Source organism: Populus trichocarpa, chromosome 4 (genome assembly GCF_000002775.5).
Source record: "Populus trichocarpa isolate Nisqually-1 chromosome 4, P.trichocarpa_v4.1, whole genome shotgun sequence".
Classification (NCBI taxonomy): Eukaryota; Viridiplantae; Streptophyta; class Magnoliopsida; order Malpighiales; family Salicaceae; genus Populus; species Populus trichocarpa.
Genome location: NC_037288.2, coordinates 19,045,908 through 19,070,916, shown reverse-complemented (window position 1 = coordinate 19,070,916; position 25,009 = coordinate 19,045,908). Strand labels below are relative to the sequence as shown.

The following is a 25,009-nucleotide window of genomic DNA, read 5'->3' as shown; positions in this document are numbered from 1 at the left end:
TGCTTGTAGAAGTTATCTCGGCCCTTTGACTAAACAAATTGCTCGATAATATGTAATACTAGGTTTTGAATTCTTTACCAGCTAAGACAGCTCGAGGATGGGAGAATGGGCCACCATCTCAGCATACTACTAGATGTGATAAACACTTTCTCTCGAAAGTAGATTTGGGGAGATTCCTAAGATAATGTTTTTGAAAAATTTATCAACTTAATCTCCAGATTTTAGAGCAAGTCGGGGGACTTTTTAAAATTCTATGATTAAGTATTAAGCTCAAGAAAATTTCTACGTATCGATATTAAATCTACATAAAACATATGCATTTCTCTAATTGATCGAAAACAAGCTGATATATACCAGAACTAAGATATTAATGAAAATTTTACTTTTCAAAACTAAACAACAAGCTAATCAAGGATTGAATAAAAGCACATAAAAAATGAAATTGAAATATCTCTGTCAAAATTCTTCAATATCAAACAAAATACTTTTTCTAAGTCCGACACAAAGATTGTTGTTTTTTTTTTTCATTAGAAAAATCCAAAACAAAAGGCTTTGTTTATATTTTAAAAATCTGAAAAAAAAACCCTACATGATGAGACTTCTTACAATATCATATTCAAATTTTATCGGTTTATTGTGATGATATTTACCGATCGAATTTTGTAATCCCTAAATCTGTCACTAAACACCGATATGAATATTCTCACGATATATATCAAGAAAATCACAATGAAAAAAGAAATAAAAAAAAACAAATAGTACAATGTCGTGTAAGTTTTACAGACAACATTGCCAATAAAATTAGCCCGACTATAAAATTTATCAGTGAATATTCCGATGGAAGAAAATGCCCATCGATATATTCCGACGATATTAAGGACAATATTACAGTGGGATTCAAGAAAGCAAATCGTACGGTGACGTGACATTTCTACCAATAGTATTATCGATGGATTTACCATCAATAATATTTAATTTATGACATGACATTCGACCCTCCTCTCCCTCTCCTCCATTTCTACTTCTTCCTTGTCCATTTTTTTCTGCAACAAACAGTCACCCATCCCCTCTCAATTTCAACACAATACTCGGTTTGTCAGCATTCATATTCTGATTCAAATTTTATTAAGGTTTCTTCATCTTAATTAAACAAATTTATCTTTTATTTATTTGAACATAATTTTAAAATGTTATTTTTTTATATATTTTTATAGTATACATATTTTGTTTTGGTTTTTATTTGTTTTATAGTTTTTTCTCAAATAAATTTATTATATTAATTTATAATTTAATATTAATTATCGAGGAAGTTTCTTTGTTGCTATGTTGGGTCCACAATGGCACCTCTCATTTGCTTCATCAGTATGTCCATTGCTCTCTTTTTCCATAAAGAAAGTGTCGGTTAATGCTGCCTGTGCCAGGAGATTTCACCTTCTACAGTGTTAGTCGACCGACACACGAAGGTCATGTGAAGCTTGTATGTGTAGAGAGCCTCCCATACTTTCTTTAAATTCTGGTCTCTTTTCAATGTCTCCATACACTGATAAGGGGAAAAAGAAAAGGCTCTCAGTGCTTCTCGTGCGACTTTGACCCCTAAATTTCTTGTTATCAACAGTACGTGTATCCATCATTGTAGCTTTTCTTTAAAGCAAAGCTTTGCCAAGCCAAATTTGACTTGTTCTTGCTTCCTCGAAGCTGCTCATCGGTTCCTTGATCAACAACACGGCCCGGCTATCACTTTTTAATAACAAGACAGTTTTGAGTTTTGACCGCTCTTATTTTTCTAGATTTTATCATGCTCGGTATGTGTGTGAGAGGTCGTAACGGGTCTATCTACTTTTGGACAGGTATGTCTCGAACTTTTTCATAAATAACGTATAGTATTTCGTCATCCATGTTAGACTATGAACAGTGTGGTCATGGGGCTTTATCCATGTCACAGAATCTTCAAAGTTGAAATTAAAAAAAGATAGGATGAGAAGGAAATTGTTAAGATGCTTCGGGGCCTGTCATGTCTCTGTCCACACTGATGTTTTTGTGGTCTAGTGGCGAAAGGGGTGCTTGAACAGTGAGGAGAAGGCAGCTTCCATGAGGTCCTCAAAACTACTAGGAAAAAAGACTGGGCTTGGGCTTTCAACCAGCATTCCTGGTCTCGATTTAGCCTAGTCTGCTAGCACTCCATTAAACCACCCATTATTAGGTATCAGAAGCTAATAACAGCATGGGTTGCCTCTGACTAGTCCAAGTCGCCCCCCTCATAGGGCTATGATTTCGAGTCCTTCAATCGAGGCCCTTTTTGCCTTCTCTAATCTGATTCTTTTTCTAACCTTTATTTTCCATCATGAATTCAGGAATCTTTTATTCAACAAGAAGGAATATCCTTTCCTCAGCTTATTTGTCCATTGACGTCATGTTTTCTCTTTAACAAACTCGATGATATTATGTGTACTCCGACTCCGACTTGTAGTATTTGTTTCATCGATTCGGATTTTTTTGGTGAGTGTGTATTAAAAGCTTCGGCTACTGGCCATGACAATGGAGACACAAGAGAGGATGCAAATACAAGTTTGGATTTCAATGATATTTTTTTAAATGAACCTAGATACTCTCTGTCTTGAAAACAAAAGCCGACTAGGGTTAGAGATTCGAAACCTAGAAAAAGTCGAAACGTACAGACGAGTCATAGCCTAGCCTTGGTCAGTCTCGAAGATTAAAAAAAGACATGTTGATTTGGATACAACGACATACTTTCCTGGCTTTGAGCTGGAAACTTTCATATGTTTGAAGAATATTAAAACTTCTATCACTTGTCAGCGTCGGTGTGTGGAAGAAGTGGAAAACTTTCATGCTGGTTTGCCATCCATGGCCGAAAGAAGTACTAAAAGCATTGTTTGATTATCTGGTTAATCATAATTGTAAGTATGTTTAAGACGGTGATGAAAGTCCTTTCACACTGCATCTCTTGCATTGAAGCCAACCAAAGTACTGGCGAAGGATGTTACATCAAGTTTGCCACGGGAGACACAGGCTACTTTGTGCCGATTGTTGGCACTTCGAGCCCCACTTGCTGCTGCAATGCTGTCCAGCAGTTGGCAATGCACTGCTAATAAATTCGGGGGGTTTGCATTTGATCATCTTCAATTATCTATTCGAGTAGCACGAGAAAACTAGATGGATGGGTTGATTTTTTTTTTATAGTGTAACAAAATAATGTCCAAGAATTATTATTAAATTTTAAAGAATGAAAACAAATTTACAACATCGTCAATCCTCTATAATAAAAATATAAATGAATGAAATTAAAAAAAAATAATGAAAAAATTATATTAAAAAATAAAGCATCGGCAAAACCAAATAAGGTTGTCAAAACCCGCTTGCAAAACCAAGTAGGCGATCATTATTTGATGGGTGGCTCGTGCAATGCTGCGGACCTATCATTTTTTTTTAATAAAAAAAAATATTGAGATCATGCATATTTTTTTTTAAAAAAGAACAAAATCCAAGATTATGATCATTGACTCGAGATCCAAAAATATTAAAAAACAATGAAAAAAATGGTCGAACCAAACCTAGTGAACCTGTTGAATCCATAACTCGAGACATGATACTAGAATAACTCAATAGAAAAAAAAATAAAAAATAAACAAAGAATACTAATTTCAAAAAACAAAATTCCTTCAAGTATAGCCTCAAATTAAACGTCAGTGATGTAATCAATAAATTTAATTTAATAAAAAACCAAAATAGGGCCAACCATATTTTTCATCGGAGAAAAAATATCAAAACGATGCAAACCTTGGAAACCCGAGTTAAATTCTAAAACCTGCAATCCATTAAATTTTTGACTCGCACTCAACCCAGGAGCTCAACACCTAAAAAATTAAATATTGGATGATAAAATCAATTAATTCAATTAAACAAAATCCTTTAGAAAATCTAAATTTAACAAAGCAAAAAAAACTTAAAAGTAAGGCGACCCATGTTATTTTAAAATTGACCACAAAATGGAAAAGAATGGAAAAAAACCATAGAACCCATGTTCGTGTCAACTTCGTTAATCAGAGTCAATCTCTTAAACCTGTAGACCGTTAAATTTTAGACGTAAACTAAACTAAAAAGCTTAACCGACTAACTTGTGACCCGAGATATAAGATGTGGATAACTCTACAAAAAAAAAGTTTAACAAATTACAAAGCTCATAGACCAATAAGTCAATGTTAAATGATAAATGAAAAAAACAAATTCTAAAAAGGATTTTAAAAAATTATCAAACCCAAACCAGGTAAATCATTAAAACTGGCTGGACTAGATCATGAGAATAGGAAAACCATGTAAATTGCATAAATAATCATAAAGCAAAATCCTCAATTATAAGAAAATAAAAAAAAATAATGAGGACCAAATCTTACACCAAAAATAATTGAAAGAAACTAATTAAGGACTAAATTGAAAACAAAATAAATGAAAGAAAATGATAGAAAAAAAGTGATGAAAAAAACAAGGACCAAAATTTGAAAAAAATACGAATTAAAATTCTAAAAAGCAAAATAAAATAAATGCGAAGGATGAAAAAACATCAATCAAAAGAATGAGGACTAAATTATAAACAAATTAAATTAAATGCGGAGAGGAATGAAATTGAAAAAAAATAAACTTCAAGAAGCATTAAAATCAAAGCAAATAAAAATCAAAAGAATGAGAATCAAACTCAAAATAAATACAAAATGAAGGACAAAACAAAATTTTTAAAGGCTTGACAACCAAGGCCCAAGAGAGAGAAATGAAGGGCAAGAGAAAAAATTTAATCATTGTCGAATCGTTGCTCTCCTTGGTGATCGTGTCACCCCAATAGTTGCGCCACACCCTTGCGCATCGAATGAGATGGCAATCGATTTTTTTGTCACCGTAATTGTCCACACGCGCCTTTGGAATAACACGGAGGACTCTGACGTGCTGACACGTGCGCGATACCCGTCAACATATTTTATTAATTTATTAATATTTTAAAAAGATGAATTAAAAAAAAGACCCAGGAGCATATCATTATTATAAACAATCGTTCTGCAAAGACCAAAACGCCCTCAAAAGTCATCATTTAAATTTTGAAAGTCAAAGGTTAACAATGTAATTTTACTGTAAAAAAAATACAAAGACAAATAAACCCCTCCTTGCAAGACCATTTTTTTCCTGAGCATTCAGGGTATAAGCATCATTTTACTGTGCGAATTAAAAGAAAACCACCAAAAAAAACTCTTAACAGAGAATTTTTTTTTTTATTTCTAGGACAAAAATGTATTTTTACTATGCTTTATAAAGTTGAATGACAACTTGACCCGATCAATTCTCAAATAATATTTGAATCCTATAAAAAATATAATTTTGCCCTCAATACCAAGATTAGTGTTACGAGGAATGACGAATAAAATTATCGCTTGAATCAATAATAAATCTCCTAACATGCTACAATAATTGACTAAGTACTTTTAGGTGTTTTTTTAGTTAATGTGCTTAGCTTCAATCAATAATGAATCTCCTAACATGCTGCAATAATCTCCGGTCAAATTTCAAGCATAGCTCATTGAATAAGGATCGTTATATTCTATAAACAGATCTGGTCCGGACCGAAACACCAGATGTATTAACTAAGGGAGGTGAAAACTTTTCTCATGGAACAGACATTAATTAGTCATCAATGCTACGCCTATAACGACACCGTATCCTCTGTGGAATAAACTAAAACCAAGAACAACCATACTAAATTAGTCATTTACTAGCCAGGAGGAGGAGTGTGTTTGGTAATTTGGCTGTGATTATTTTATAAAATATTTTTATTAATTATTTTAAAATAATTTAAACAATGCTTGTTATTTTTTACACGGATTATTTTTAGAGTTTTGATATATTATTGAATAATCTTGACATACTTGTATTAATATCATTGAGAAAACATAAAAACAGTTAATTTGATGTGTTTTGAAGGGATGGAATGGAAAGTATGATCAAAATAAAATCATTTTATAATTGTAATGGTCAATTGAGAATTATATAATTATTAATTTAAAATTAGTTATAGTGGATGTAAGTTAATCCGAAAACCTATATTAATTAAAAAAAAATCAACCAAACCCATCACTGCTACAAGAGACCCATCACTCACTCGACCCAACCACACCCTCTGGACGGACCAGAATTAAACCTCTGGTCCCACCCTTACCTGAAAAAATTGAATCCAATGCACAGTTGCACACCAACCATAACCGTCTTTCAGGTTTTTGGGCCGTTGGTGGGGCCCACCCTCTTTACTCGCGCCAAAATTCAAAGGGACCCACCTGGGGTCGGTGCATGGATAGCAACGACCATTATAGAATCCATACAAAAACAAATAGTAACTGCACACGTGTCAATAATAAGCTCGCTGACCGAAAAAAGAGAAAGATCCAACGATTCATATCTCAGAAGGAACAGGTCCTTTGCGAGGTTGCTTATTTAAACAGAGGACTGCATCTTCACTGACCTGTGTCTGTCAAACCCCTTCCTATCATTTAATTGCCTAACTTATTAAAGCCTTTTGAGATATTTCTGTCTTTCAAATCCTTGTCTTTCTTACGAATCGAGAGAAGTTAAGAAGAAATGGGTGCTCTTGATCACTTGTCTGGTTTCTTCGATTGCTCCAGTGGAAGCTCCAAGCTCAAGAAACGCAGGCAATTGCAGGTACGCAGCACTACCACAACTCTTCGTTCTCACCCTGTGTCAAGGCTTTTTAAAGAAAGAAACTTCATTATACTGATAGAATAGATCCATGAAAACAGATCTTGGTTACTACTAGATCAAGATTTCTTGCTCTCTTCTGGGTGCTAGATCGATATAGTAAGCTTGAATTCTTGAAATTATGTAGTTAAAGCTACAACATGTGATTCAAATGGCTCTTTTGTTGTTTCTTTTGAATACCTTGATAATTTCATGGTGCAGCCTTTCAACATTCTTGGCCATCCCTATCTCTTGTATAGTTCTTGAGATTCAATACAATGTTTTTTGAATCTTTTTTATGAAATATTCTGTTGATCATGTAAAGAGAAAAGGCATGTGGTTGTGTTTAGAAGTTGAAAGATTAAAAGTGCTGTTTGGTATCGTGGATTAACAGCTATTTTGTTATTTTTTGAATTTTTTTATATTTTTAAATATACTAATATAAAAGATAAATTTTAAAATAGAAAAAATATTATTTTAACGTATTATTATACTTCAAATTACATTATTTATCACACGTCCAAACACAACCACACCATTGAGTTTTGAAAAATGAAAAGATGATCATCATGTCCACATGGACAGTTCTCATAAAGAGAGTATAGTCAGTGCAAAAAGAAAGGGCATTTTGGTACTTCTATCATAAAATGGCAGAAACATGATAAGCCCTGTGGCCCACCAAAATATTCCGATACTGTCACTGGTCCGTTTATTGGTTGCCACGTTCACATCCTAAGATGTTTTACATGATTGATTTAATCAGACGGTGGAGGTCAAGGTGCGCATAGACTGTGAAGGATGCGAGCGCAAAGTGAAGAGAGCATTAGAGGGAATGAAAGGTGTAAAGCAAGTGGATGTGGAAAGAAAGGCAAACAAGGTGACGGTGGTTGGGTATGTGGACCCATCAAAGGTGGTTGCTCGGGTGGCACATCGGACGGGTAAGAAGGCAGAGTTATGGCCATATGTGCCATATGATATGGTGGCCCACCCTTATGCACCTGGAGTTTATGACAAGAAAGCCCCTGCTGGGTACGTGAGAAATGCAGAGGACCCACAGGTGTCCCAGCTCGCACGTGCTAGCTCTACCGAGGTTCGATACACCACTGCTTTCAGTGATGAGAACCCGGCAGCTTGTGCTATCATGTGATCATGTTTATAATTACTTGGTTTTTGTCCTTTGATTTTAGGGTTGTTGATCATGTTTTTGATTGTCATTGTTTAGAATGCTGTGATGTATTTTTAAGGAATTGAGGACCCATGAAATTTGTTTGATTTTGGTACAGTAGTTGTAAATTGTGATGCATTTGAATCCATTTTAAGATTTCTAGTTTGAATAAATCTTCATTTTCATTAAAACCCAAACCGAGGATATTCAATATAAAATTATCGTCACGTAATTATTTTTTATAGTTGAATTAAAAAAATCTAGTTAGGTATGAACTGGGATTTAATTTATATCAATGTGACCATGTTAAGTATATGTTTTATAGTCAATCAATTGATTTAAGTTAGTTACATGTTTTATCTTTAATATTCATCAAATATATTTAATTAATAAATTTAATATTTAATTAATATTTATGGAGTAATATTTGATTAATGAATTTAATATTTAATTAATATTTATGGAGTAAAAGTAAGATAATTGGGATAAAATTATTTTGCAAGTCAAATTACAAAATTATTGTGATTATGAGATTTTCATTGCATCAAAATATTGTACCTAAATGTTTCTGGTTAATGTTTTATTAAAATTATACATTAAATAAAGTCATTGAAATCAATACATATTATGTTAATGTCTTTATGAAATGAAGCATTTGTTCTCATAACCTGAGTTATAAGGGATATATAAAATTAATACGTAGGTACTTGTTAGATGGCATGTACATTGAACTAACATGTATAAGAATTTAATGTAGAAAGATCACTCGTATCAATAGAAAAACTCTCGTGATGGTTGTGTAAGCGGTCATTTAATTTAAGATCAATAAGTTATCTTGTATAGATAATGTCATGTTTTGATCCTTATACACACTGTTTTTCTTAAAGGTAACAAACGAGCAAGTATCAAGCATAACATGAATTATATGAATATATTTAAGTAATCAATTGATGATTCATTACCTTATGTGAATTAGAAAAAACAATTTTCATTTATTCTCAAATAGTATTGATTGTAAATCCTAGCGAAATGTGAAATAATATTTGTTTTAAAAATCTTATTTAAATAATCAATGACTATAGTGTTAAAAATAAAAATGATTCGATATAATAGAAACACTCCATGGTATAATGTTTAAATCAAGACATTGTTAATTGAGAGACAACAATTACACTAAGAAATTGGTCACTGAAAGGTGAAGTTAAATCACTCATGACTTTTCTAATATCTATGGAATCATGACACATTGTTAAATATTGTACTTAATCTTCAAATATAAATCAATAAATTGCTGAGTTAATAATAAATTAATTTATTTAATCCTATTTTTCTGGGATTATAATTTATATTCAGATCAACTTATTAGAGAACATAATGGATTATACACATAAGAATTACTGGTCAAAAATTAGAATGAGATTATTAATCAAGGGTGACTTAATTGTAAATAAGTTTTAGAAACTGAGAACTGAGAATGTAATTTATACAGTGAGTTACAATTCTATACCTAAAAAAAATAAAGTAAGAATTTTATTAAATAGATCGTTAAAATTGTCATGAAATAATATATGTCATATTGTTCAGGGGAAAAATTAATATTTTATTTATTTATAGGGTTTTCAGGTTTCCCTGTAAATAAAGTGTCACAGCTCTTATTTTTCGTGTAGTACACAGTACAATACAGAGCACCTGAAAAAAAAAACACAAAGAAAAATAGTTAGCATTCAAAGACATAACAATTATTCTCCTGAAAAGGGTTTAGAAAAATTATTATCGATGATTCGTGTGAGTTACCGTTACCGACTAGATAAAAATGACTTAGAAGAACATTTGATTTTTAGATAATCTTTGTATAAACCCTCAACAACCCTAGATTTATCTAGAAAGATTTTATAACTCCTAAAAAAATATTAAATTTATAATTTTCGCTGCTTGTATGTGTTTGAGAAACCCGACAATGTTAACAGTGCTATTGTTAGACAATTAGGGTTATTAATTATATATTTTAATTATTATTGGTGTTAACTGATAATTAAATTTATATGCAAAATTAATTTTTTTAAAATTTATTTTTCTCTTGTAGTTTTTTCAAAACAAAAATCTTCATTACTATTCCGGTCAGATCGGACTAGATTTTTCAGATATTTCTAGAAACCACCATTAAAATTAAAAAAAACAAAATCATATGTTGGATGGAAAAAACACTACATCAGCTCACCGCTGGTGTGGAGGGTATAAACTAGGGGTTGTTGGTGTTGCTCGCATTGCAAATAAGGCAGTGTGAGGGTTGTGCCTCGCTTTGGTATGGCCGCGGCCATGGCTGCTCGCTCTATAATTAGCGGCGACAACCTTGGCGGCCGCTGCTAGCACTGCCATTGGCAATGGGCACATTGCCCATGGCCGTAGCAGCTAGAAGAGAATAAGATAAGGGGTGGAATTACAATCCTGCATTTGCATCTTTGATAACATTACATTTAGAGTTTTTAGGGATAGAATTACAATTATACCTCGTAAATTATTACAATAGGTTTTTTCTAAGGTGTAACTTATTTTATTTATTCTTATTGAATATATTGATTGCTTTTAAATATATAGTTTTATGATATATTATTATTGTCTATAGTTTAACACACAAAGCCTTCTTTTGAATAGATTTATAAGTATTAATGTACTTAAACAATAAATAGAAGTATTATTGAGAAGAAGTTGGAGTACAAGTACATTTATAAAATGATATGAAATTAGAATATTCTCTTTTTATTTCTGTAATTTTTATTGTTTTATTTATTTATTTTTATTGAGAATATTGTTTTTTTCTTCTAAATATATAGTTTTATGATATATTATTAGTGTATGTAGTTCATCACGCAGTCTCCTTCCGAATGGTGGGTCCTACATAAATCTGCTGGGTTAAATGAACACGGGCTTTGTTCTAAAGAAAAATTCGTGCTTAACCCCTTTCTCTCTTCACAATTTTAGCGGGAAATTAAAAACCCTAAATAAAACCCCCACACAAAAGGGAAAAAGGAAAAAAAAATCTGCATAAAGAAGATAAAAATGGCAGCAGCGGAGGATGATCAAGAGGCGGGACAAGATCAACTTGACGAAGAATTCTCAGTATGGAAGAAGAACACGCCAGTTCTCTATGATCTCGTCATCTCCCATCCTCTCGAGTGGCCATCTCTCACTGTCCAGTGGGTGCCCCTCGCTGCACCACTGCCTCACCCAACTGACCCCTCGTCTTTCTCTATTCACAAGCTGGTTCTTGGCACTCACACTTCTGATGATTTCCCCAACTTTCTCATGGTTGCTGATGCTGTGCTGCCCACTTCCGTCGCTGATGCCAAGATTGACACTAGTTGCAGTTCTGCGGATTCTGTGATTCCTAAGGTGAGACTTGGGTTGTGGGGTTTATTCAGTGCATGGTAAAATTACTGATCTAAAATGTTTTTTTTGTTTGTTATAAGCGTTTTGATCGAATTTTGAGCAAATTCTGTGACCATGAAGTTGGAAGTTCAAATTTTTGGTTTTGTTTTTTGCTGGAATTAGATGTTTGATGAAATTACTAGCTGAGATGTTGTTATACTCGGGTGTTGATTTTTTTTTCTGGGGTCATAAGCTGCGTCTGCAGCCTCGGGTCAGCAGTTATTTTTTTAGGTTTCTTTGTGGGTAACGAGTGTTTGACAAAATCACTTGCTGAATGCTGTTTCTGAGTGTGCTTTCTTGGGTTATGAACGTTTAATGTTGTTTTTTTTTGTGCCCTGAGTCAAATTTTGGGCTGTGTTTTACTAGCTGAAATGTTACAAGACATGTTGTGTTTTTGCATGATATGTTGTTTGAACCCCCCGCATTGTTTTATTGTTTTTGATTGATTTTAAATATTAGGTATCAACTTTTACTTTTGTATTTGTGTTGAAATAGTCTATAAATGTGCCTTACATACTGGTGATATATGCTTTCTTATTTTCAGTTTCCGATAAAATTGCTGACCTTGATTATTAAGTTATGAAATGGGTGTTGCAAATAATTGAATGCTCTATATCCATGTCATTTTTGGTTTAAAGAAATGTTCAGTGAACATGAGGTTTTTTGCTGAAATTTTGCATTAGTGTATTGTCTCCTCAATTATGATTTTTGGCGAGTATTCAATCCATGTCTGAATGAAAAAGAAAATTGTAGCTGAAACTTTCTTTTTTTGGATTAATAGGTGGAAATTACACAGAAGATACGTGTTGATGGAGAGGTGAACAGAGCACGATGTATGCCACAAAATCCTGCTATTGTTGGTGCAAAGACAAGTGGTTGTGAGGTTTATGTGTTTGATTCTACCAAACAAGCGGAGAGGAAACAAAGGGACGGCTGTGATCCGGATTTAAGGTTAACTGGTCATGATAAAGAAGGGTATGGATTGTCGTGGAGTCCATTTAAACAGGGTTATCTTGTGAGTGGCTCACATGATAATAGAATATGTTTGTGGGATGTGTCTGGCAATGCTCAAGATAAAGTGCTTGGTGCATTGCAAGTTTATGAGGTAACCTCAGGACCTTTTCTATCCCCATTTTAATCGATAAAGTTAATCTTTGCAATCATGGTGTGTTAAATGGTTCATTGTTGGAGTTGGAAATGCTTTTATAGGCCCATGAAAGTGTGGTTGAAGATGTGTCATGGCACTTGAAGAATGAAAATTTGTTTGGTTCTGTGGGGGATGATTGTCGATTAGTGATCTGGGACATGCGCACAAATCAAACCCAACATTCGGTTAAAGCTCACAAGAAAGAGGTGAAGCAATCTTGCCACGATTTAGTTTGTATGCTTGTTTTTCTTGTGTAAGCATGTTTTTGTATTATCTTTTCTATTCTAACCTTCAATCCTGACATTTGAGACCTTATTGGTCCTGGAAGTTGCTACTAGCCTACTAGAGAAATTCTTTTTACTTATCTTATGCTGCTATCTTTTACTTGAACTTTCCTTTCAATTTTTGTTCTATATTCACTAGCTTAAACATTTCGTTCAGTTTATCCCATACTCATTTGCTTGAACTTTCTGTCTCTTATGCCATTGCTTGAAGAGGTTAATATAGGATTAGTATTAATTTATTTCTTGAATAGAGGAAGAATGACTTGAATTTTGACTGATTAGAATATACCTGACAATTTAATTCATTGCTTGTAGAGGTGAATTTTGGATTAATAATGATTTATTGCTCGAAGAGAGGAGCATTGGCTGAAATTGTGACAAGATCCGCCTGACAGTGTTATCTGCACCTGTTTTTGCACATGTTTGTGGTGCATGTGCATTGCTGTATGTATTTATGGAATCATGTCTTCAACTGATTGGTAGTGTTCTTCCAAATGAGCAGATGCCTACCCAAAATTGTCTTACCTTTTAGCTTTTAATTCAACTCGAAAAACAAAACAGAAACATGTCATCTTTTAACAAAGATGCAATGCCTGGTGATGCTATATCTACGAGCTGGTTTTTATTCCGTGTCAATAATGTAGTTGTAGTTGAGCTGCCTGTTATCCCCAACAGAATGACAAATAAAAGTAGTTCTTGTTTTTGTTTTGGAATACCTGCCTGTCTACTTAGTGTAATAGTAGTGACTTTCTTTTGGCAGCTTTGCTTTTGAAATCTTCTTTTTGATCTTGAAAAGTTCTCTTCCTCATAACATTTTGTTTCTTGGTACCAGATTAACTATCTATCATTCAATCCATACAATGAATGGATTCTGGCCACAGCTTCTTCAGATGCAACTGTTGGTCTGTTTGATATGCGGAAGCTGACTGTACCACTGCATGCTTTAAGTAGTCACACGTATGTTTTCTGCCTCTTGCATGATTTCGATTATAGTTGCTGACATAGCTGTTATTGTACTCAGAAAGGTATTTACCCTTTTGGAATGCATCTGTAAAACTGAACTGTTTTACAACTTTAGGAATTGACTTTCTAATGTTTTAGCTGTGTTATACAAACGTGCTATTTCACTGACATTCCCTCTGTTTACCAATTGGAGACACAAATGGTTATACAGTACATCCGAACCTTGTTGGTATCAAGAATGGTGAAACTTTCTGTGCTTGTAAATCAATGTGTCCAGTAACCACCCCCCTTTATTTTTTTTATGAAGCCACTGGCCATCTTATATTAACACCGCAGTAAAATATTTGACCGTTATTTAAGTTTTTGTTTATATATAAAAAACAAGTGATATGTTTTCTGGATGGGCCTGTATTCCGGCTGCTGGGCGTGTGCTGAAATTTCTTCTATATTTGTTGTTTATTCCCCATGACATTGACTACTTGTATATGTTACGATGTTTATTTATGACAGAGAAGAGGTATTCCAAGTAGAATGGGATCCTAATCATGAAACAGTGTTAGCATCCTCCGCTGATGATAGAAGATTGAACATTTGGGACCTGAACAGGTATTTCCATCAGACGTTCATGAATATGTTTGAAGAACGAGTAATTTAGTGTTGATTTTTTTCTTTTCAAGTATGGTGGGGTTTTCTTTTGCTCCATCTGTCTCTCATTTGTTTCTTCTGATTAATGTTCAGCTTGAGCCTTTGTTAAATTCGGTGGAAAGAGATGGGATGGGGTTTGGATGATCTCTTGTCCTTCTTCCCTCTATTAAATTTAAAATGAAGATTCACCCGAGTTGCTAGTTGACTGTAGCTTGATTATTAGCAATTGCTGCTGACTACAGTGTTTAGCAACTTCGATTGGTCAATTGTCATCCCCAAATCACTGCATTTTCATCATCATGTGAATGCCTTAATTATCCTAGATACTTTTAACAACGAAAGTTATTTCTAGTTTTATCGATAAAGGCTGGATGTGTTTTTAAAATATTATTCTTTTTGTTTCTTAAAAAATATCCAAGTTCCCTGTTCATTTCAAGCCTGGATTTCCCTTATTTCAATTCACGAATTTAGAACTAATGCGAACAAGATGAATGGTTACGAACCAGCTCTTGCTATGCGTTGACAGCACACACCAAAGATCGTGTTTCAACTTGTCTGACCACAAATTTTGATGCCTTCAGGATCGGCGAGGAGCAGTTAGAGTTAGATGCTGATGACGGCCCACCAGAACTTCTTTTCTCTCACGGAGGTCACAAGGCAAAGATATCAGATTTTTCATGGAATAAAGATGAATCATGGGTCATCTCAAGTGTGGCTGATGACAATACCCTTCAAGTGTGGCAAATGGCTGAAAGTATTTATGGTGATGACGACATAGTGGCTGCTGATGAGCCTCCTCTAGCTGAAAAGTGAGCAAAAAGCCAACCTTTGTAGCTATAATTAGGCAACGAACGGTGATTTGTTTTTCCTTTTGCTCCTAACATGGTCAACTTTTGTTAATTTCAACGTTTTATATGCAATTTCTGCTACTTTATGCCTAATACTTGTTGATTGGAGATGAAAGCCATATGAATGTTTTGTGTTTCATGGGATAAATTTTTAGAATTTCACTGATGTAACTGCTTCCAAAGTATTTAGTTTGTCTATGCACCATTGTGCATGCACGATGAGAATTGGAGTTATGAATTTTGAAATAGGATCAAGCTTTGGATATATTCCATTAGGTTATGATTCTCTTACTGAATTTGAGAAATGAATTTTTTTTTTTTTAAGAAATTCAAGTAAAATATCTAAATATGGCAAGAAATTCTTAAAGAAAAACTTTATGAAGAAAAAAGTTAATAAAAATTTATTTCATTTTTAGTGATCAATTGAAATTCTCATAAAAACATGAACCCAATGTACCATATTATTACAAAAGAGCAGGCAAGATTCTCTGCTAACCTGAATTCGTTAGCGAGGTACCTTGCGGAATTAAAGACTCTATTTGCTTGGCCAAAGCTAGGTCTACGTTCTGGTAACATGCATGTGATCACAGATTTCTATTTTGAGAAAATCTTTTGAGAATTTATACATAACAAAAGGTGTCTTTTGACAAAAAAATCATGATTTCTTCATACAAGGATAAATAGGATCATTAAGTCCTCCACTGTGAATGGCAAGCCTCGCTTTTGTCTCCTCTGTACGTACCTTCCATTAGACAACTTGGGCTTTTGATCTCATGTTCAACGAGTCCACCTAGATCGAATCATCTTATAGATGGGATCTGTGTTTCACTGAAACACAAAATTCATTCGGATGGTTTACTGTTGTAATACTAAACTTTGAATAAGATCATGCTTGGATATAAAGAACAAGATTGAAATAAAGCTTTGTAAATATAAGTTCAGCTTCATAGAAAATCATAGGTTGGCCTCTACAGATAAGTTCTACTAGCAAAAGATCCACCAATTCTCCATTTTACAAAGCGTTTTTCAACCAATATCACAAACTAACCGAACCACCAACTGGGCAGCTACAGCAGATAAAAACTAACCCAATACCTAGATGAAATGCATAAATAAAAACAGGAAAATAATTAAAAACTAACCAAACCCAACAAAGCATCTTGATGAAGCTGGTGCTGCCTCTCAACATAAGTACTTTGGGGAAGCACATGCATCCTCACAGAAAAGGCTGACCTTGGTTTGGCAGTTTTTTCAGCTTAAACTTGCTCCACGATCCCCTTCTAACAGATAAAAACGCCACAATCAGTCACAAAATCCATATTAGGTTAATTAGCTACTTCAATATGACTACAAGATGACATCGACATTGCATTTCAGACCATTCAATACACCTTAACTTTACATATATCTGGCAACTACCTTTTTCAAAGTTGGTAAATCATATAATAACACTTTTCTCCAGATTGGGATCATTTTTACACGTAACATACAATGTGAATGAGATGACCTTTTGCGATGAAATGCGAACAAGTACCTTATGCAAACTTCCATGGATGGTTCTCACTCATACCCCTTTAACATTTACTTCATTTGCTATATGCAATCAGAGTCTTTTATCAAAAACACACTTGCTCCACATGTTAAACAAAATGCAACAAGTGCTTTAGCTAATTTTCCACAGTTCATCCTCCTACAGTCTATAGTAATAAGGCAAACAAGTGTAAGAACGAGGTTTTTTGAAAAAATAGATCAAACCAATTATACTCAAGTTGCTTGTTAATCAATCTGCTCATCCCACATTCATGATTTAATTAAAACAAAATGATAACACTAAGTTTCACCTTTCTCTTATTTGTACTGGAAGAATTGCCATTTGTTGCTTCATTCCCAAGGCTACACCCAGATAAGCCTATCATTCCTGAATTCTGATACTCCATACACTGAAGATTCTCAATCTCACAACTGCTAAACCCTTGCCCATTCAATGGTGCACCTTCTCCACCTTTGCTATCCAGCACCGGACGCTGACAATAAATCTGGCCATCACACTGTATGTTGCATGGATTCATCACAAGAGAACCAGGAATATTTGGATTGGCCAAATTCACATTATTGGCTGATTTCTGATATGGAAATGATCCAATTTCCCCTTCAATCCTCCCCCTAATGTCCACAAGTAAACACTTGAGTCTTGCAACCTCTGCCTCCAATGCAGCCTGTCCTTGCAGCCTCTTCAGTAACTGCTGGTTCAAAGCTCGCAAATGCTTAACTTCATCCTCCAAAGATGCAGCCTTTGCCTTCTTCCTCTCCCTATACTTTCGGACAGCCTCCCTATTGCCTGACGATCGTTTCTTTGATTTTTTATCCGTGGACTCCGCAGTATCATCACTTACAACCTTGTCCTCGGCAGGGGGCAAAATTTTTGTATGCACATGATAGCAAGTGTGTGTGTGAGAATAGTCAGGGCCAGGAGGATTGCATGTGTGTGTATGGGTACAAGCATGGGTGTCCTTCAGTAGCTCATCCAAGAAATCAAAAGAACAACTGCTTGGAATCTCACCGATATTTGGACTAGATAACAAATCTTGGTTTGAGAAATCTAACTCCCCATCGTCCATTAAAGCAGAGATGTACCAAACAAAAGAGAAGCAAACCCAAAATCCAGTGAAGAAAATATGAATTCGAAATTTTGATGCTGACCCGGATGATAATTTCACTAGAGTTCCACCCTTTAACAGAATTCAGCAACACCTAAATGACAAATTAGTGGGCACAAAAATGTACTCCTAAGCTGCAAATGAGGAATTTTAAGTAAGCAAATCATCCAAAACCCAAACACAAAATGCTAAAGTATTCTACTAACTCAATCACGATCCGGATAACAATTCAAAGCAAAAGACACAACAATTCAAACAATCATTAAAAAAAAAAAACAAAGAGAACACGTTAAAATGACATGAAACTAAAACAGAGAAATTAAGACAATACTTCGATAAAATTAAGGTTTATGTGGCAATGACAGAAAGGTAGGGATAGAAATAAAAAAACAGAATAAAGGTAGAATCCATGAAAAACCATAATCATCAAAAGAAAATTGAAACCCTAAACACTAGGTGGCATTTCCTCAAAAAGGATAAGAGTAACCCTAAAAAGGAGACTAATAAAGCTAAAGAAAGTGAGAATAAGCGTACCAGAGAAGAGGAATTTGGTTCTTATTCCATTAAAGCAAAGCTCTCCAACGAAGTCGAGAGAGATAGATTCTTAGGACTCCTTACAATTTTATAGGTACTTGAGGGACTAGTTTGTAAATTAAAAAATATTGAGAAATTGCATGGTAGATTTTGCTTTATGGTATGACGACATTTCTTTGTGGGCCATTTGAGAATTTTCTAAATCACTACCGTCCACTTTTTAAATTCAGTTTTTCAGCCCATGTAGAGGGTCCACAAGGACTTCAATCATGCGCCAACAAATATGGATATTTTATGATTTCAGGTGCTTCTATTGTATTACAAAAATTAGTTATTTTAATTTTAAGAGGTGTATCTCAATTAATCAGGTTTTAAATTTATTTTTATAATTTATCAATTTGAGTCTTACAAATCTTAGGACCACTGGAGACTTACATGGTCATTAACTTCAGGGCCTATAAGATTAATCGAGATATACGCAAGTTGATCCAGACATCCACATTAATCTAAAAAAACTTAGTTATTCCTTGAATTTATTTATAAGTAGACACAACAAAATCTAATAAAAATATTATTTTATTTGGATCTTTAATTTAATTTTTTCCCAGTATATTTATCTAATTCTTTTTAAAAAATAAATAAGAAAAATAACTAATAAAATGTTATAAATTATTCCATGTGTATCATTTTTTTTTTATTTAGTTTCCAAGTTGCATGCCGTCTATACCATCTTGCAAAGTAATTCATAAGAAACTACATCATGATTCTAATGATTTTGTATTGATTTGGTATTGAAGTCGAACTTATTTTATTCTCCAAATAAGTAAATAAAATAATAAAAATCAATCTATTTGACAAAAAAAAGAAAAGAGAAGAGGAATTCTAACTAGAAAGGAGAGTATAATCACTTATCAACTAAATCATTATAATGAGCAACTTAGCATATAAGATTTAAAATTTATCTTGCTAGTTTAACATCTAAAATCATGGGATCTCATTTAGCAGCCGAATGAATATCTTGTTCATAGAAATAAAACCCTTCTAAGACTAAGGTTGTCTTCCTAGTAGGTTGATTATGTCAATTTTTTAAGCTTGAAATGATATTATTTTAAATAAAAAATCTAAATTTTTTCTTGTTCGATTCAAGATAGGTCTTGGATCTGGAGTTGACTAGCCTAGTTGAGAAATCAAGAAAAAATAAATAAGCTGAGTGTTTTACAAACCACCACACCTTTAATATAGGTGAGATATTCTATTTATAGTTGCAAAATTACATGTACAATTAATTATAATCTTTATAAGAGTAGAAATGTTCTCTTATAATTAATTACATAGCTATAATCAAGGGTCAATGCTTCTAACAATGGTAAGATTACATTATCATTAAGATAATCTGTAATTATATTTGTTGTACGTGTGCGGCGTCGCGGTGATATCGTCCACTCTCAAGTAACGTGTATCTATCTAACAAATGTGGGGAGACAAGGAATTCTTGTCTTTTATCAGTGAAAAATGAAATGGAAGTCGCCACTTAGTATTTTGGTCACTAGGAATCTTAACTGGTCTCAGATATCGAGTACGGGGACTGGTTGTGTAAAGGGAAGATATTAGCACCCCAAATATGCCCTACCTAAGGTAAGCTGCATTGTTTTACTGTCTGATATATGCTACAGTTTATTATATTTCTAATTGTTGGTCTGTCTATGGTTCAAGAAAAGCCCTTCTAACGTCAACAAAAGAATTTAATATCCAAAAAACGTCTTATGTATAAGATCGTAACCCTAGATACTAAAAGAAAAAAAATAATTAAGACAATACTTCGATAAAATTAAGGTTTATGTGGCAATGACAGAAAGATAGGGATAGAAATAAAAAGAACAGAATAAAGGTAGAATCCATGAAAAACCATAATCATCAAAAGAAAATTGAAACCCTAAACACCAGGCGACATTTTCTAAAAAAGGATAAGAGTAAACCTAAAAAGGAGACTAATAAAGCTAAAGAAAGTGAGAATAAACGTACCAGAGAAAAGGAATTGGTTCTTATTCCATAAAAGCAAAGCTCTCCAATGAAGTCGAGAGAGATAGATTCTTAGGACTCATTACAATTTTATAGGTACTTGAGGGACTAGTTTGTAAATTAAAAAATATTGAGAATTTGCATGGTAGATTTTGCTTTATGGTATGAAGACATTTCTTTGTGGGCCATACTAGAGAATTTTCTAAATCACTACCGTCCACTTTTTAAATTTCGTTTTTCAAATCATGTAGAGGGTCCACAAGGACTTCAATCATGGGCCCACAAGTATGGATATTTTATGATTGGAGGTGATTTTATTGTATTTAGTTATTCTAATTTTAAAGGGTGTAGCTCAACAGATTAAGTCATACATTTGCTTTCTAGAGGTTACCAGTTTGAGTTTCACAAACCTTATGGTTGCTGGAAGCTTACATAGTCATTAATTTTAGGGCCCGTGAGATTAGTCGAGGTACGCGCAAGCTGACCCGGACATCCACGTTAATCTAAAAAAACTTAGTTATTCCTCTGAATTTATTTATAAGTAGACACAACAAAATCTAATAAAAATATTTATTTTTTATTTTTTTGGATCTTTAATTTATTTTTTTCCAGTATATTTATCTAATTCTTTTTCAAAAAAAAAAATAAAAAAAAATAACTAATAAAATGTTATAAATTATTCCATTTGTATCATATTTTTTTTTAATCTAGTTTCCAAGTTGATCATGTCAATGTTTTTAAGCTCAAAATGATATTATTTTAAATAAAAAATCTAAATTTTTTCTTGTTCGATTCAAGATAGGTCTTGGATCTCAAGTTGACTAGCCTAGTTGAGAAATCAAGAAAAAAAAAATAGGTTGAGTGTTTTACAAACCACCAAATCTTCAATGTGGGTGAGATATTTTATTTATAGTTGCAGAATTACATGTACAATTAATTATAATCTTTATAAGAATAGAAATGATCTCTTATAATTAATTACATAGCTATCATTAAGGGCCAATGCTTCTAACAATGGTAAGATTACATTATCATCAAGATAATTTGTAATTATATCTTTGAAAAATTCCTTAACGTTAACACCCCCCCACAAGCTGAGCGTATAATTTGATTGCACGTGAAGCTTGGTACAAAAAAATTCAAAGAGAGAGCGAGAAAAACTCTTGGTTAAGATATCAACAACTTAAATATGAGAAGGCACATAACGATTGTGAATTCTATTGGTGAGTGTAAGTTCGCGTAAAAAATGGCAGTCTAATTCAACATGCTTGGTGCGTTTATGAGTAATTGGATTAGAGCTCATGAATAGGGCACTCTTGTTATCACATAGAAAGAGAGGTAAGTTAGAGATAAAAACCCTAAGATATCGCAACAAATGAGTAAGCCAAAAGAGTTCAGTGGCAATATGTGTGAGTGTATGATATTCAGATTCATAGCTGGAACGAGAGACAATTGGTTACTTTTTAGCACTCCAGGAAACCAAATTACCCGAAAGTTGAACAATGAGTGTCAGGACAATCAGCCCAGTCAGCATTAGAGTAGACAATGAGAGTTGCAGATGCGCTAGAACACTGAAAACTGATGTCAAAATAAAGAGTGCCTTTAACATAACGAAGAATGAGTTTGACAACTTGAAAATAGTTAGTAGTAGGAGCATTTAGAAATTAACTGACAGAGTTAAAAACATGAGAGATATCTGGTTGCATGATAGTGAGATATTAAAGAGCACCAACGAGAGACCTATATAAAGTGAGAACAGAAAATAAAAGACCATTGTAGAGAGATACTGAGAGACAACCATATGTGTAGCAATAAATTTGTTGTCAAGCATCTGAGCTTGACTCAAGATATCATGCACATATTTGAGCTGATTAGGAAAAAGTCCATCACTAATAGGTGTGGCCTCAAGTCCAAGAAAGTAGTTGTGAGAGCCCAAATCTTTAATAACAAACTCAAAATGAAGTTTATGAGTGAAACTATCAAGAGACATGTTGTTGCCAATAATAAAAATGTCGTCAATATAAAGAAATAAATAAATAATAGCAAAGTGCTTATGAAAAACAAATAAAGAGGTGTTAACATGATTGCAAGTGAACCTATTTCAGATAAAAAAGGAGTTGAACCAGTGAAACCATGCACGAGGCGCTTGCTTGAGACTATATAGGGCTTCCTTGAGATGATAAACATTATCAGAAAAGCGAGGATTGAAATAGCTAAAAGGCTACTCCATATAGACATTTTCATTGAGAGTGCCATTAAGGAAGTTATTTTTTATTTCAAGTTGATGAATTGGCCACTAGCGGGTGACAATAAGAGAAAAAATGACAAGAACAGTAATAGCTTTGATAACAGGACTAAAGGTATTAGTGTAGTCAAGACCAAGTACCTGCGCATAACCCTTTGTGAAAAGACATGCTTTGAGTCTGTCAATAGAGCCATCAAAATGATATTTGGTTCGGAACACCTATTTAAAGCCCACAATATTGGTGTTGGTAAGACGAGGGACCAAAACCCAAGTTTGATTATTCTATAGAGCTCATATTTCTTCATCCGTGACAACAATCCAGGTTGGATTCTTAGCAGCAGATTTGAACCCTTTGGGTTCAGTGGAGGCTAATAGAGCTGTAATAAGATTGGAAGAGCATAAAGTAGTAAGATTTGCATGATGACGAGTATTAAAAATACTAGCCTTAACATGTGTAACCATTGAACGATAATTGAGCATATTTGAACCAGAAGACAACTACTATGTTGAAAAGTTCAAAAGGTGACTTACCGTCAAATAGAAAAGCAGACAAGCAATTGATTATGTAGGTCGCAATGCTAAAAGCATCAACCTAGAATTGAGGAGAGAGATGAGAGTGAAAAAGAAGGGCAAAGTCAGTTTCAGTTAGATGATGATGTTTATGTCCAACACGACTATTTTAGATAGGTATATAGGGACAAGAAAATTAATGATGAATGCTAGATAAACGAAGATGAGATGTACAATGGGAGTTAATGAATTCCTCACCATCATCACTTTGAAAAATTTTGAGACAAGTAATGAATTGTGTTTCCATAAATTAATAAAATTTTAAGAAAACCTAAAAGAAGTCAGATTTGAGTTTTAATGGATAAAACCAAGTGAACTGAGAATAGTTTTCAAAGAACAACACATAATAGGTAAATCCAGAGTTGGATTTTACGAGAAAGAGCCCCAATATATCACAACGAACAAGATCTAAAATGTTAGAGGATCTGCATTCATTACTAAGATATGGTAGACGAGAACTTTTTGCAAGGTGACAAGTGCTGCATAAATAAGGCGAAGGCAATAAGGAACTAAGAGAAAGATGGCTTTTTTATTTATTTATTTAAAGATGAAATAAAAGAATTGTTAACATGTCCTATGCAAGAATGGCACAAGTCATAGGAAGCATGTGACTGTTTATTTTTTAGGGTGGAGATAAATGCCGATGTTCCACGCGTTAGCACATACAAGCTGCCATCCATGTTACCGGTTGCTACTACTCTTCTTGTTTGACGATTCTAAACAAAAAAACAATCATTAAGAAAGATAACAACCAAAGGAAAATCAGATGTCAATTTGCTAATGGAAAGTAAGTTTTTGGTAAGATGTGGAACAAATAAGAGACCTAATAAATGAATATATGGATTGGGAGACAAACAACCTTTTGTTAAAGATGTACCATTGCCCACAATTACAGAGTCCTTACCATTATATGATTTTGCGTGATCCAAAATAGAGGGATCCTTAGACACATGAGCTAAAGCCCCCATGTTTAGGGACCAATCAACTCTTGCCGAGTTATGAAGTGAGCAAGAATCATTGAAAGCCTCAGCAATATTAGCGGTTGAAGCATGAGAATAGTGCTGAGGACACTGGTCTGTAAAGTGTCCATCAGTGCAATATATATGGCAACGTGGAGGGCGAAGTGCTTGGCCATAATTGCGTCCTTGGTTGCGTGCTGATGACGGGTGAACTATCCAGAGGTGCGAGGTTGCTTTCCAGGATTGGTCCTCCAGTGTGGTTGATTCCTCTGCTGCCAGTTGCGACCTGTGATAGTGAAGGCAGCAACAACAGTAGGTGACGCAACTGGTTCAAATGATTTTTGGAATAATTCAAAGCTCTTGGCTCTGGAGACAAGGTCAACAAATGATGGAAGCGGAGCGAGGGCCATCTGGGCAGAAGAGAAACTTGAAAATTTAGCACCAAATCCACAAAGAAACCAGTGCACTTTGTCGGGATTGTCAACTAGACGTCCAATGGTGTGTAGCTGGTCGCAGAATCCCTTGAAGACACGGGCAATGTCAGTGACAGACCTGGTGGCTCTCTTCATCGACTGCAATTCATCCTTGAGGTGGATTTCTCGTGTCTTATACTTGTGATTAAAGGTTGTTTCCAAAGCAAGCCAGACGCCATGAGCGGTGGAGAATCCAACAATTTCAGCCAATGCTTCTTCAGTTAGGGAGGATCGGAGGAGGCAAAGCAAGCGTTGATCGATTGCTTTCCAAGCCAAATATTTGTCATTTGGTGTTTGAGAGTTGGGAGAATCAAATTTTGGAGGTGG

The 25,009-nt window shown here is 34.0% G+C and overlaps 3 protein-coding genes and 1 long non-coding RNA gene across 6 annotated transcripts; 2 read left to right on the top strand and 2 right to left on the bottom strand.

Annotated features, from left to right (window-relative positions):
* The first annotated feature begins 6,490 nt into the window (after nt 1-6,490).
* On the top strand, nt 6,491-8,085 carry LOC7453647 (heavy metal-associated isoprenylated plant protein 26). The gene is made up of 2 exons (XM_002306149.4): nt 6,491-6,711; nt 7,511-8,085. Exons 1-2 carry the CDS (start codon nt 6,631-6,633, stop codon nt 7,892-7,894), a joined length of 465 nt encoding a protein of 154 aa, XP_002306185.1. The 5' UTR covers nt 6,491-6,630; the 3' UTR covers nt 7,895-8,085.
* A 2,414-nt stretch (nt 8,086-10,499) lies between these two features.
* On the top strand, nt 10,500-15,318 carry LOC7470405 (WD-40 repeat-containing protein MSI3). Its single transcript, XM_002306148.4, has 6 exons — nt 10,500-11,302; nt 12,120-12,443; nt 12,548-12,691; nt 13,602-13,726; nt 14,243-14,338; nt 14,959-15,318. The coding sequence occupies exons 1-6, from the start codon at nt 10,970-10,972 to the stop codon at nt 15,188-15,190; spliced, it is 1,254 nt and encodes a 417-aa protein (XP_002306184.3). The 5' UTR covers nt 10,500-10,969; the 3' UTR covers nt 15,191-15,318.
* Nucleotides 15,319-15,662: 344 nt separating this feature from the next.
* On the bottom strand, nt 15,663-17,843 carry LOC7470404 (basic leucine zipper 19). Of its 3 annotated transcripts, XR_002981334.2 has the most exons (3): nt 17,067-17,843; nt 16,368-16,505; nt 15,663-16,053 (listed from the first exon to the last, which is right to left on the bottom strand). XR_002981334.2 is itself a non-coding variant. In XM_006384515.3 (2 exons), exons 1-2 carry the CDS (start codon nt 17,841-17,843, stop codon nt 16,482-16,484), a joined length of 801 nt encoding a protein of 266 aa, XP_006384577.3. In that variant the 3' UTR covers nt 16,143-16,481. The 3 variants fall into 3 exon arrangements, 2 of the variants coding, with proteins under 2 accessions (XP_006384577.3, XP_002305521.4); XM_006384515.3 differs by lacking the exon at nt 15,663-16,053 and having other exon boundaries at nt 16,143-16,505; XM_002305485.4 differs by lacking the exon at nt 15,663-16,053 and having other exon boundaries at nt 16,143-16,502.
* A 3,789-nt stretch (nt 17,844-21,632) lies between these two features.
* LOC112327150 (uncharacterized) lies at nt 21,633-23,191 on the bottom strand. Its single transcript, XR_002981201.2, has 2 exons — nt 22,822-23,191; nt 21,633-22,013 (listed from the first exon to the last, which is right to left on the bottom strand). It is a non-coding gene; the product is annotated as an uncharacterized LOC112327150 (long non-coding RNA).
* Between the last annotated feature and the right edge of the window lie 1,818 nt (nt 23,192-25,009).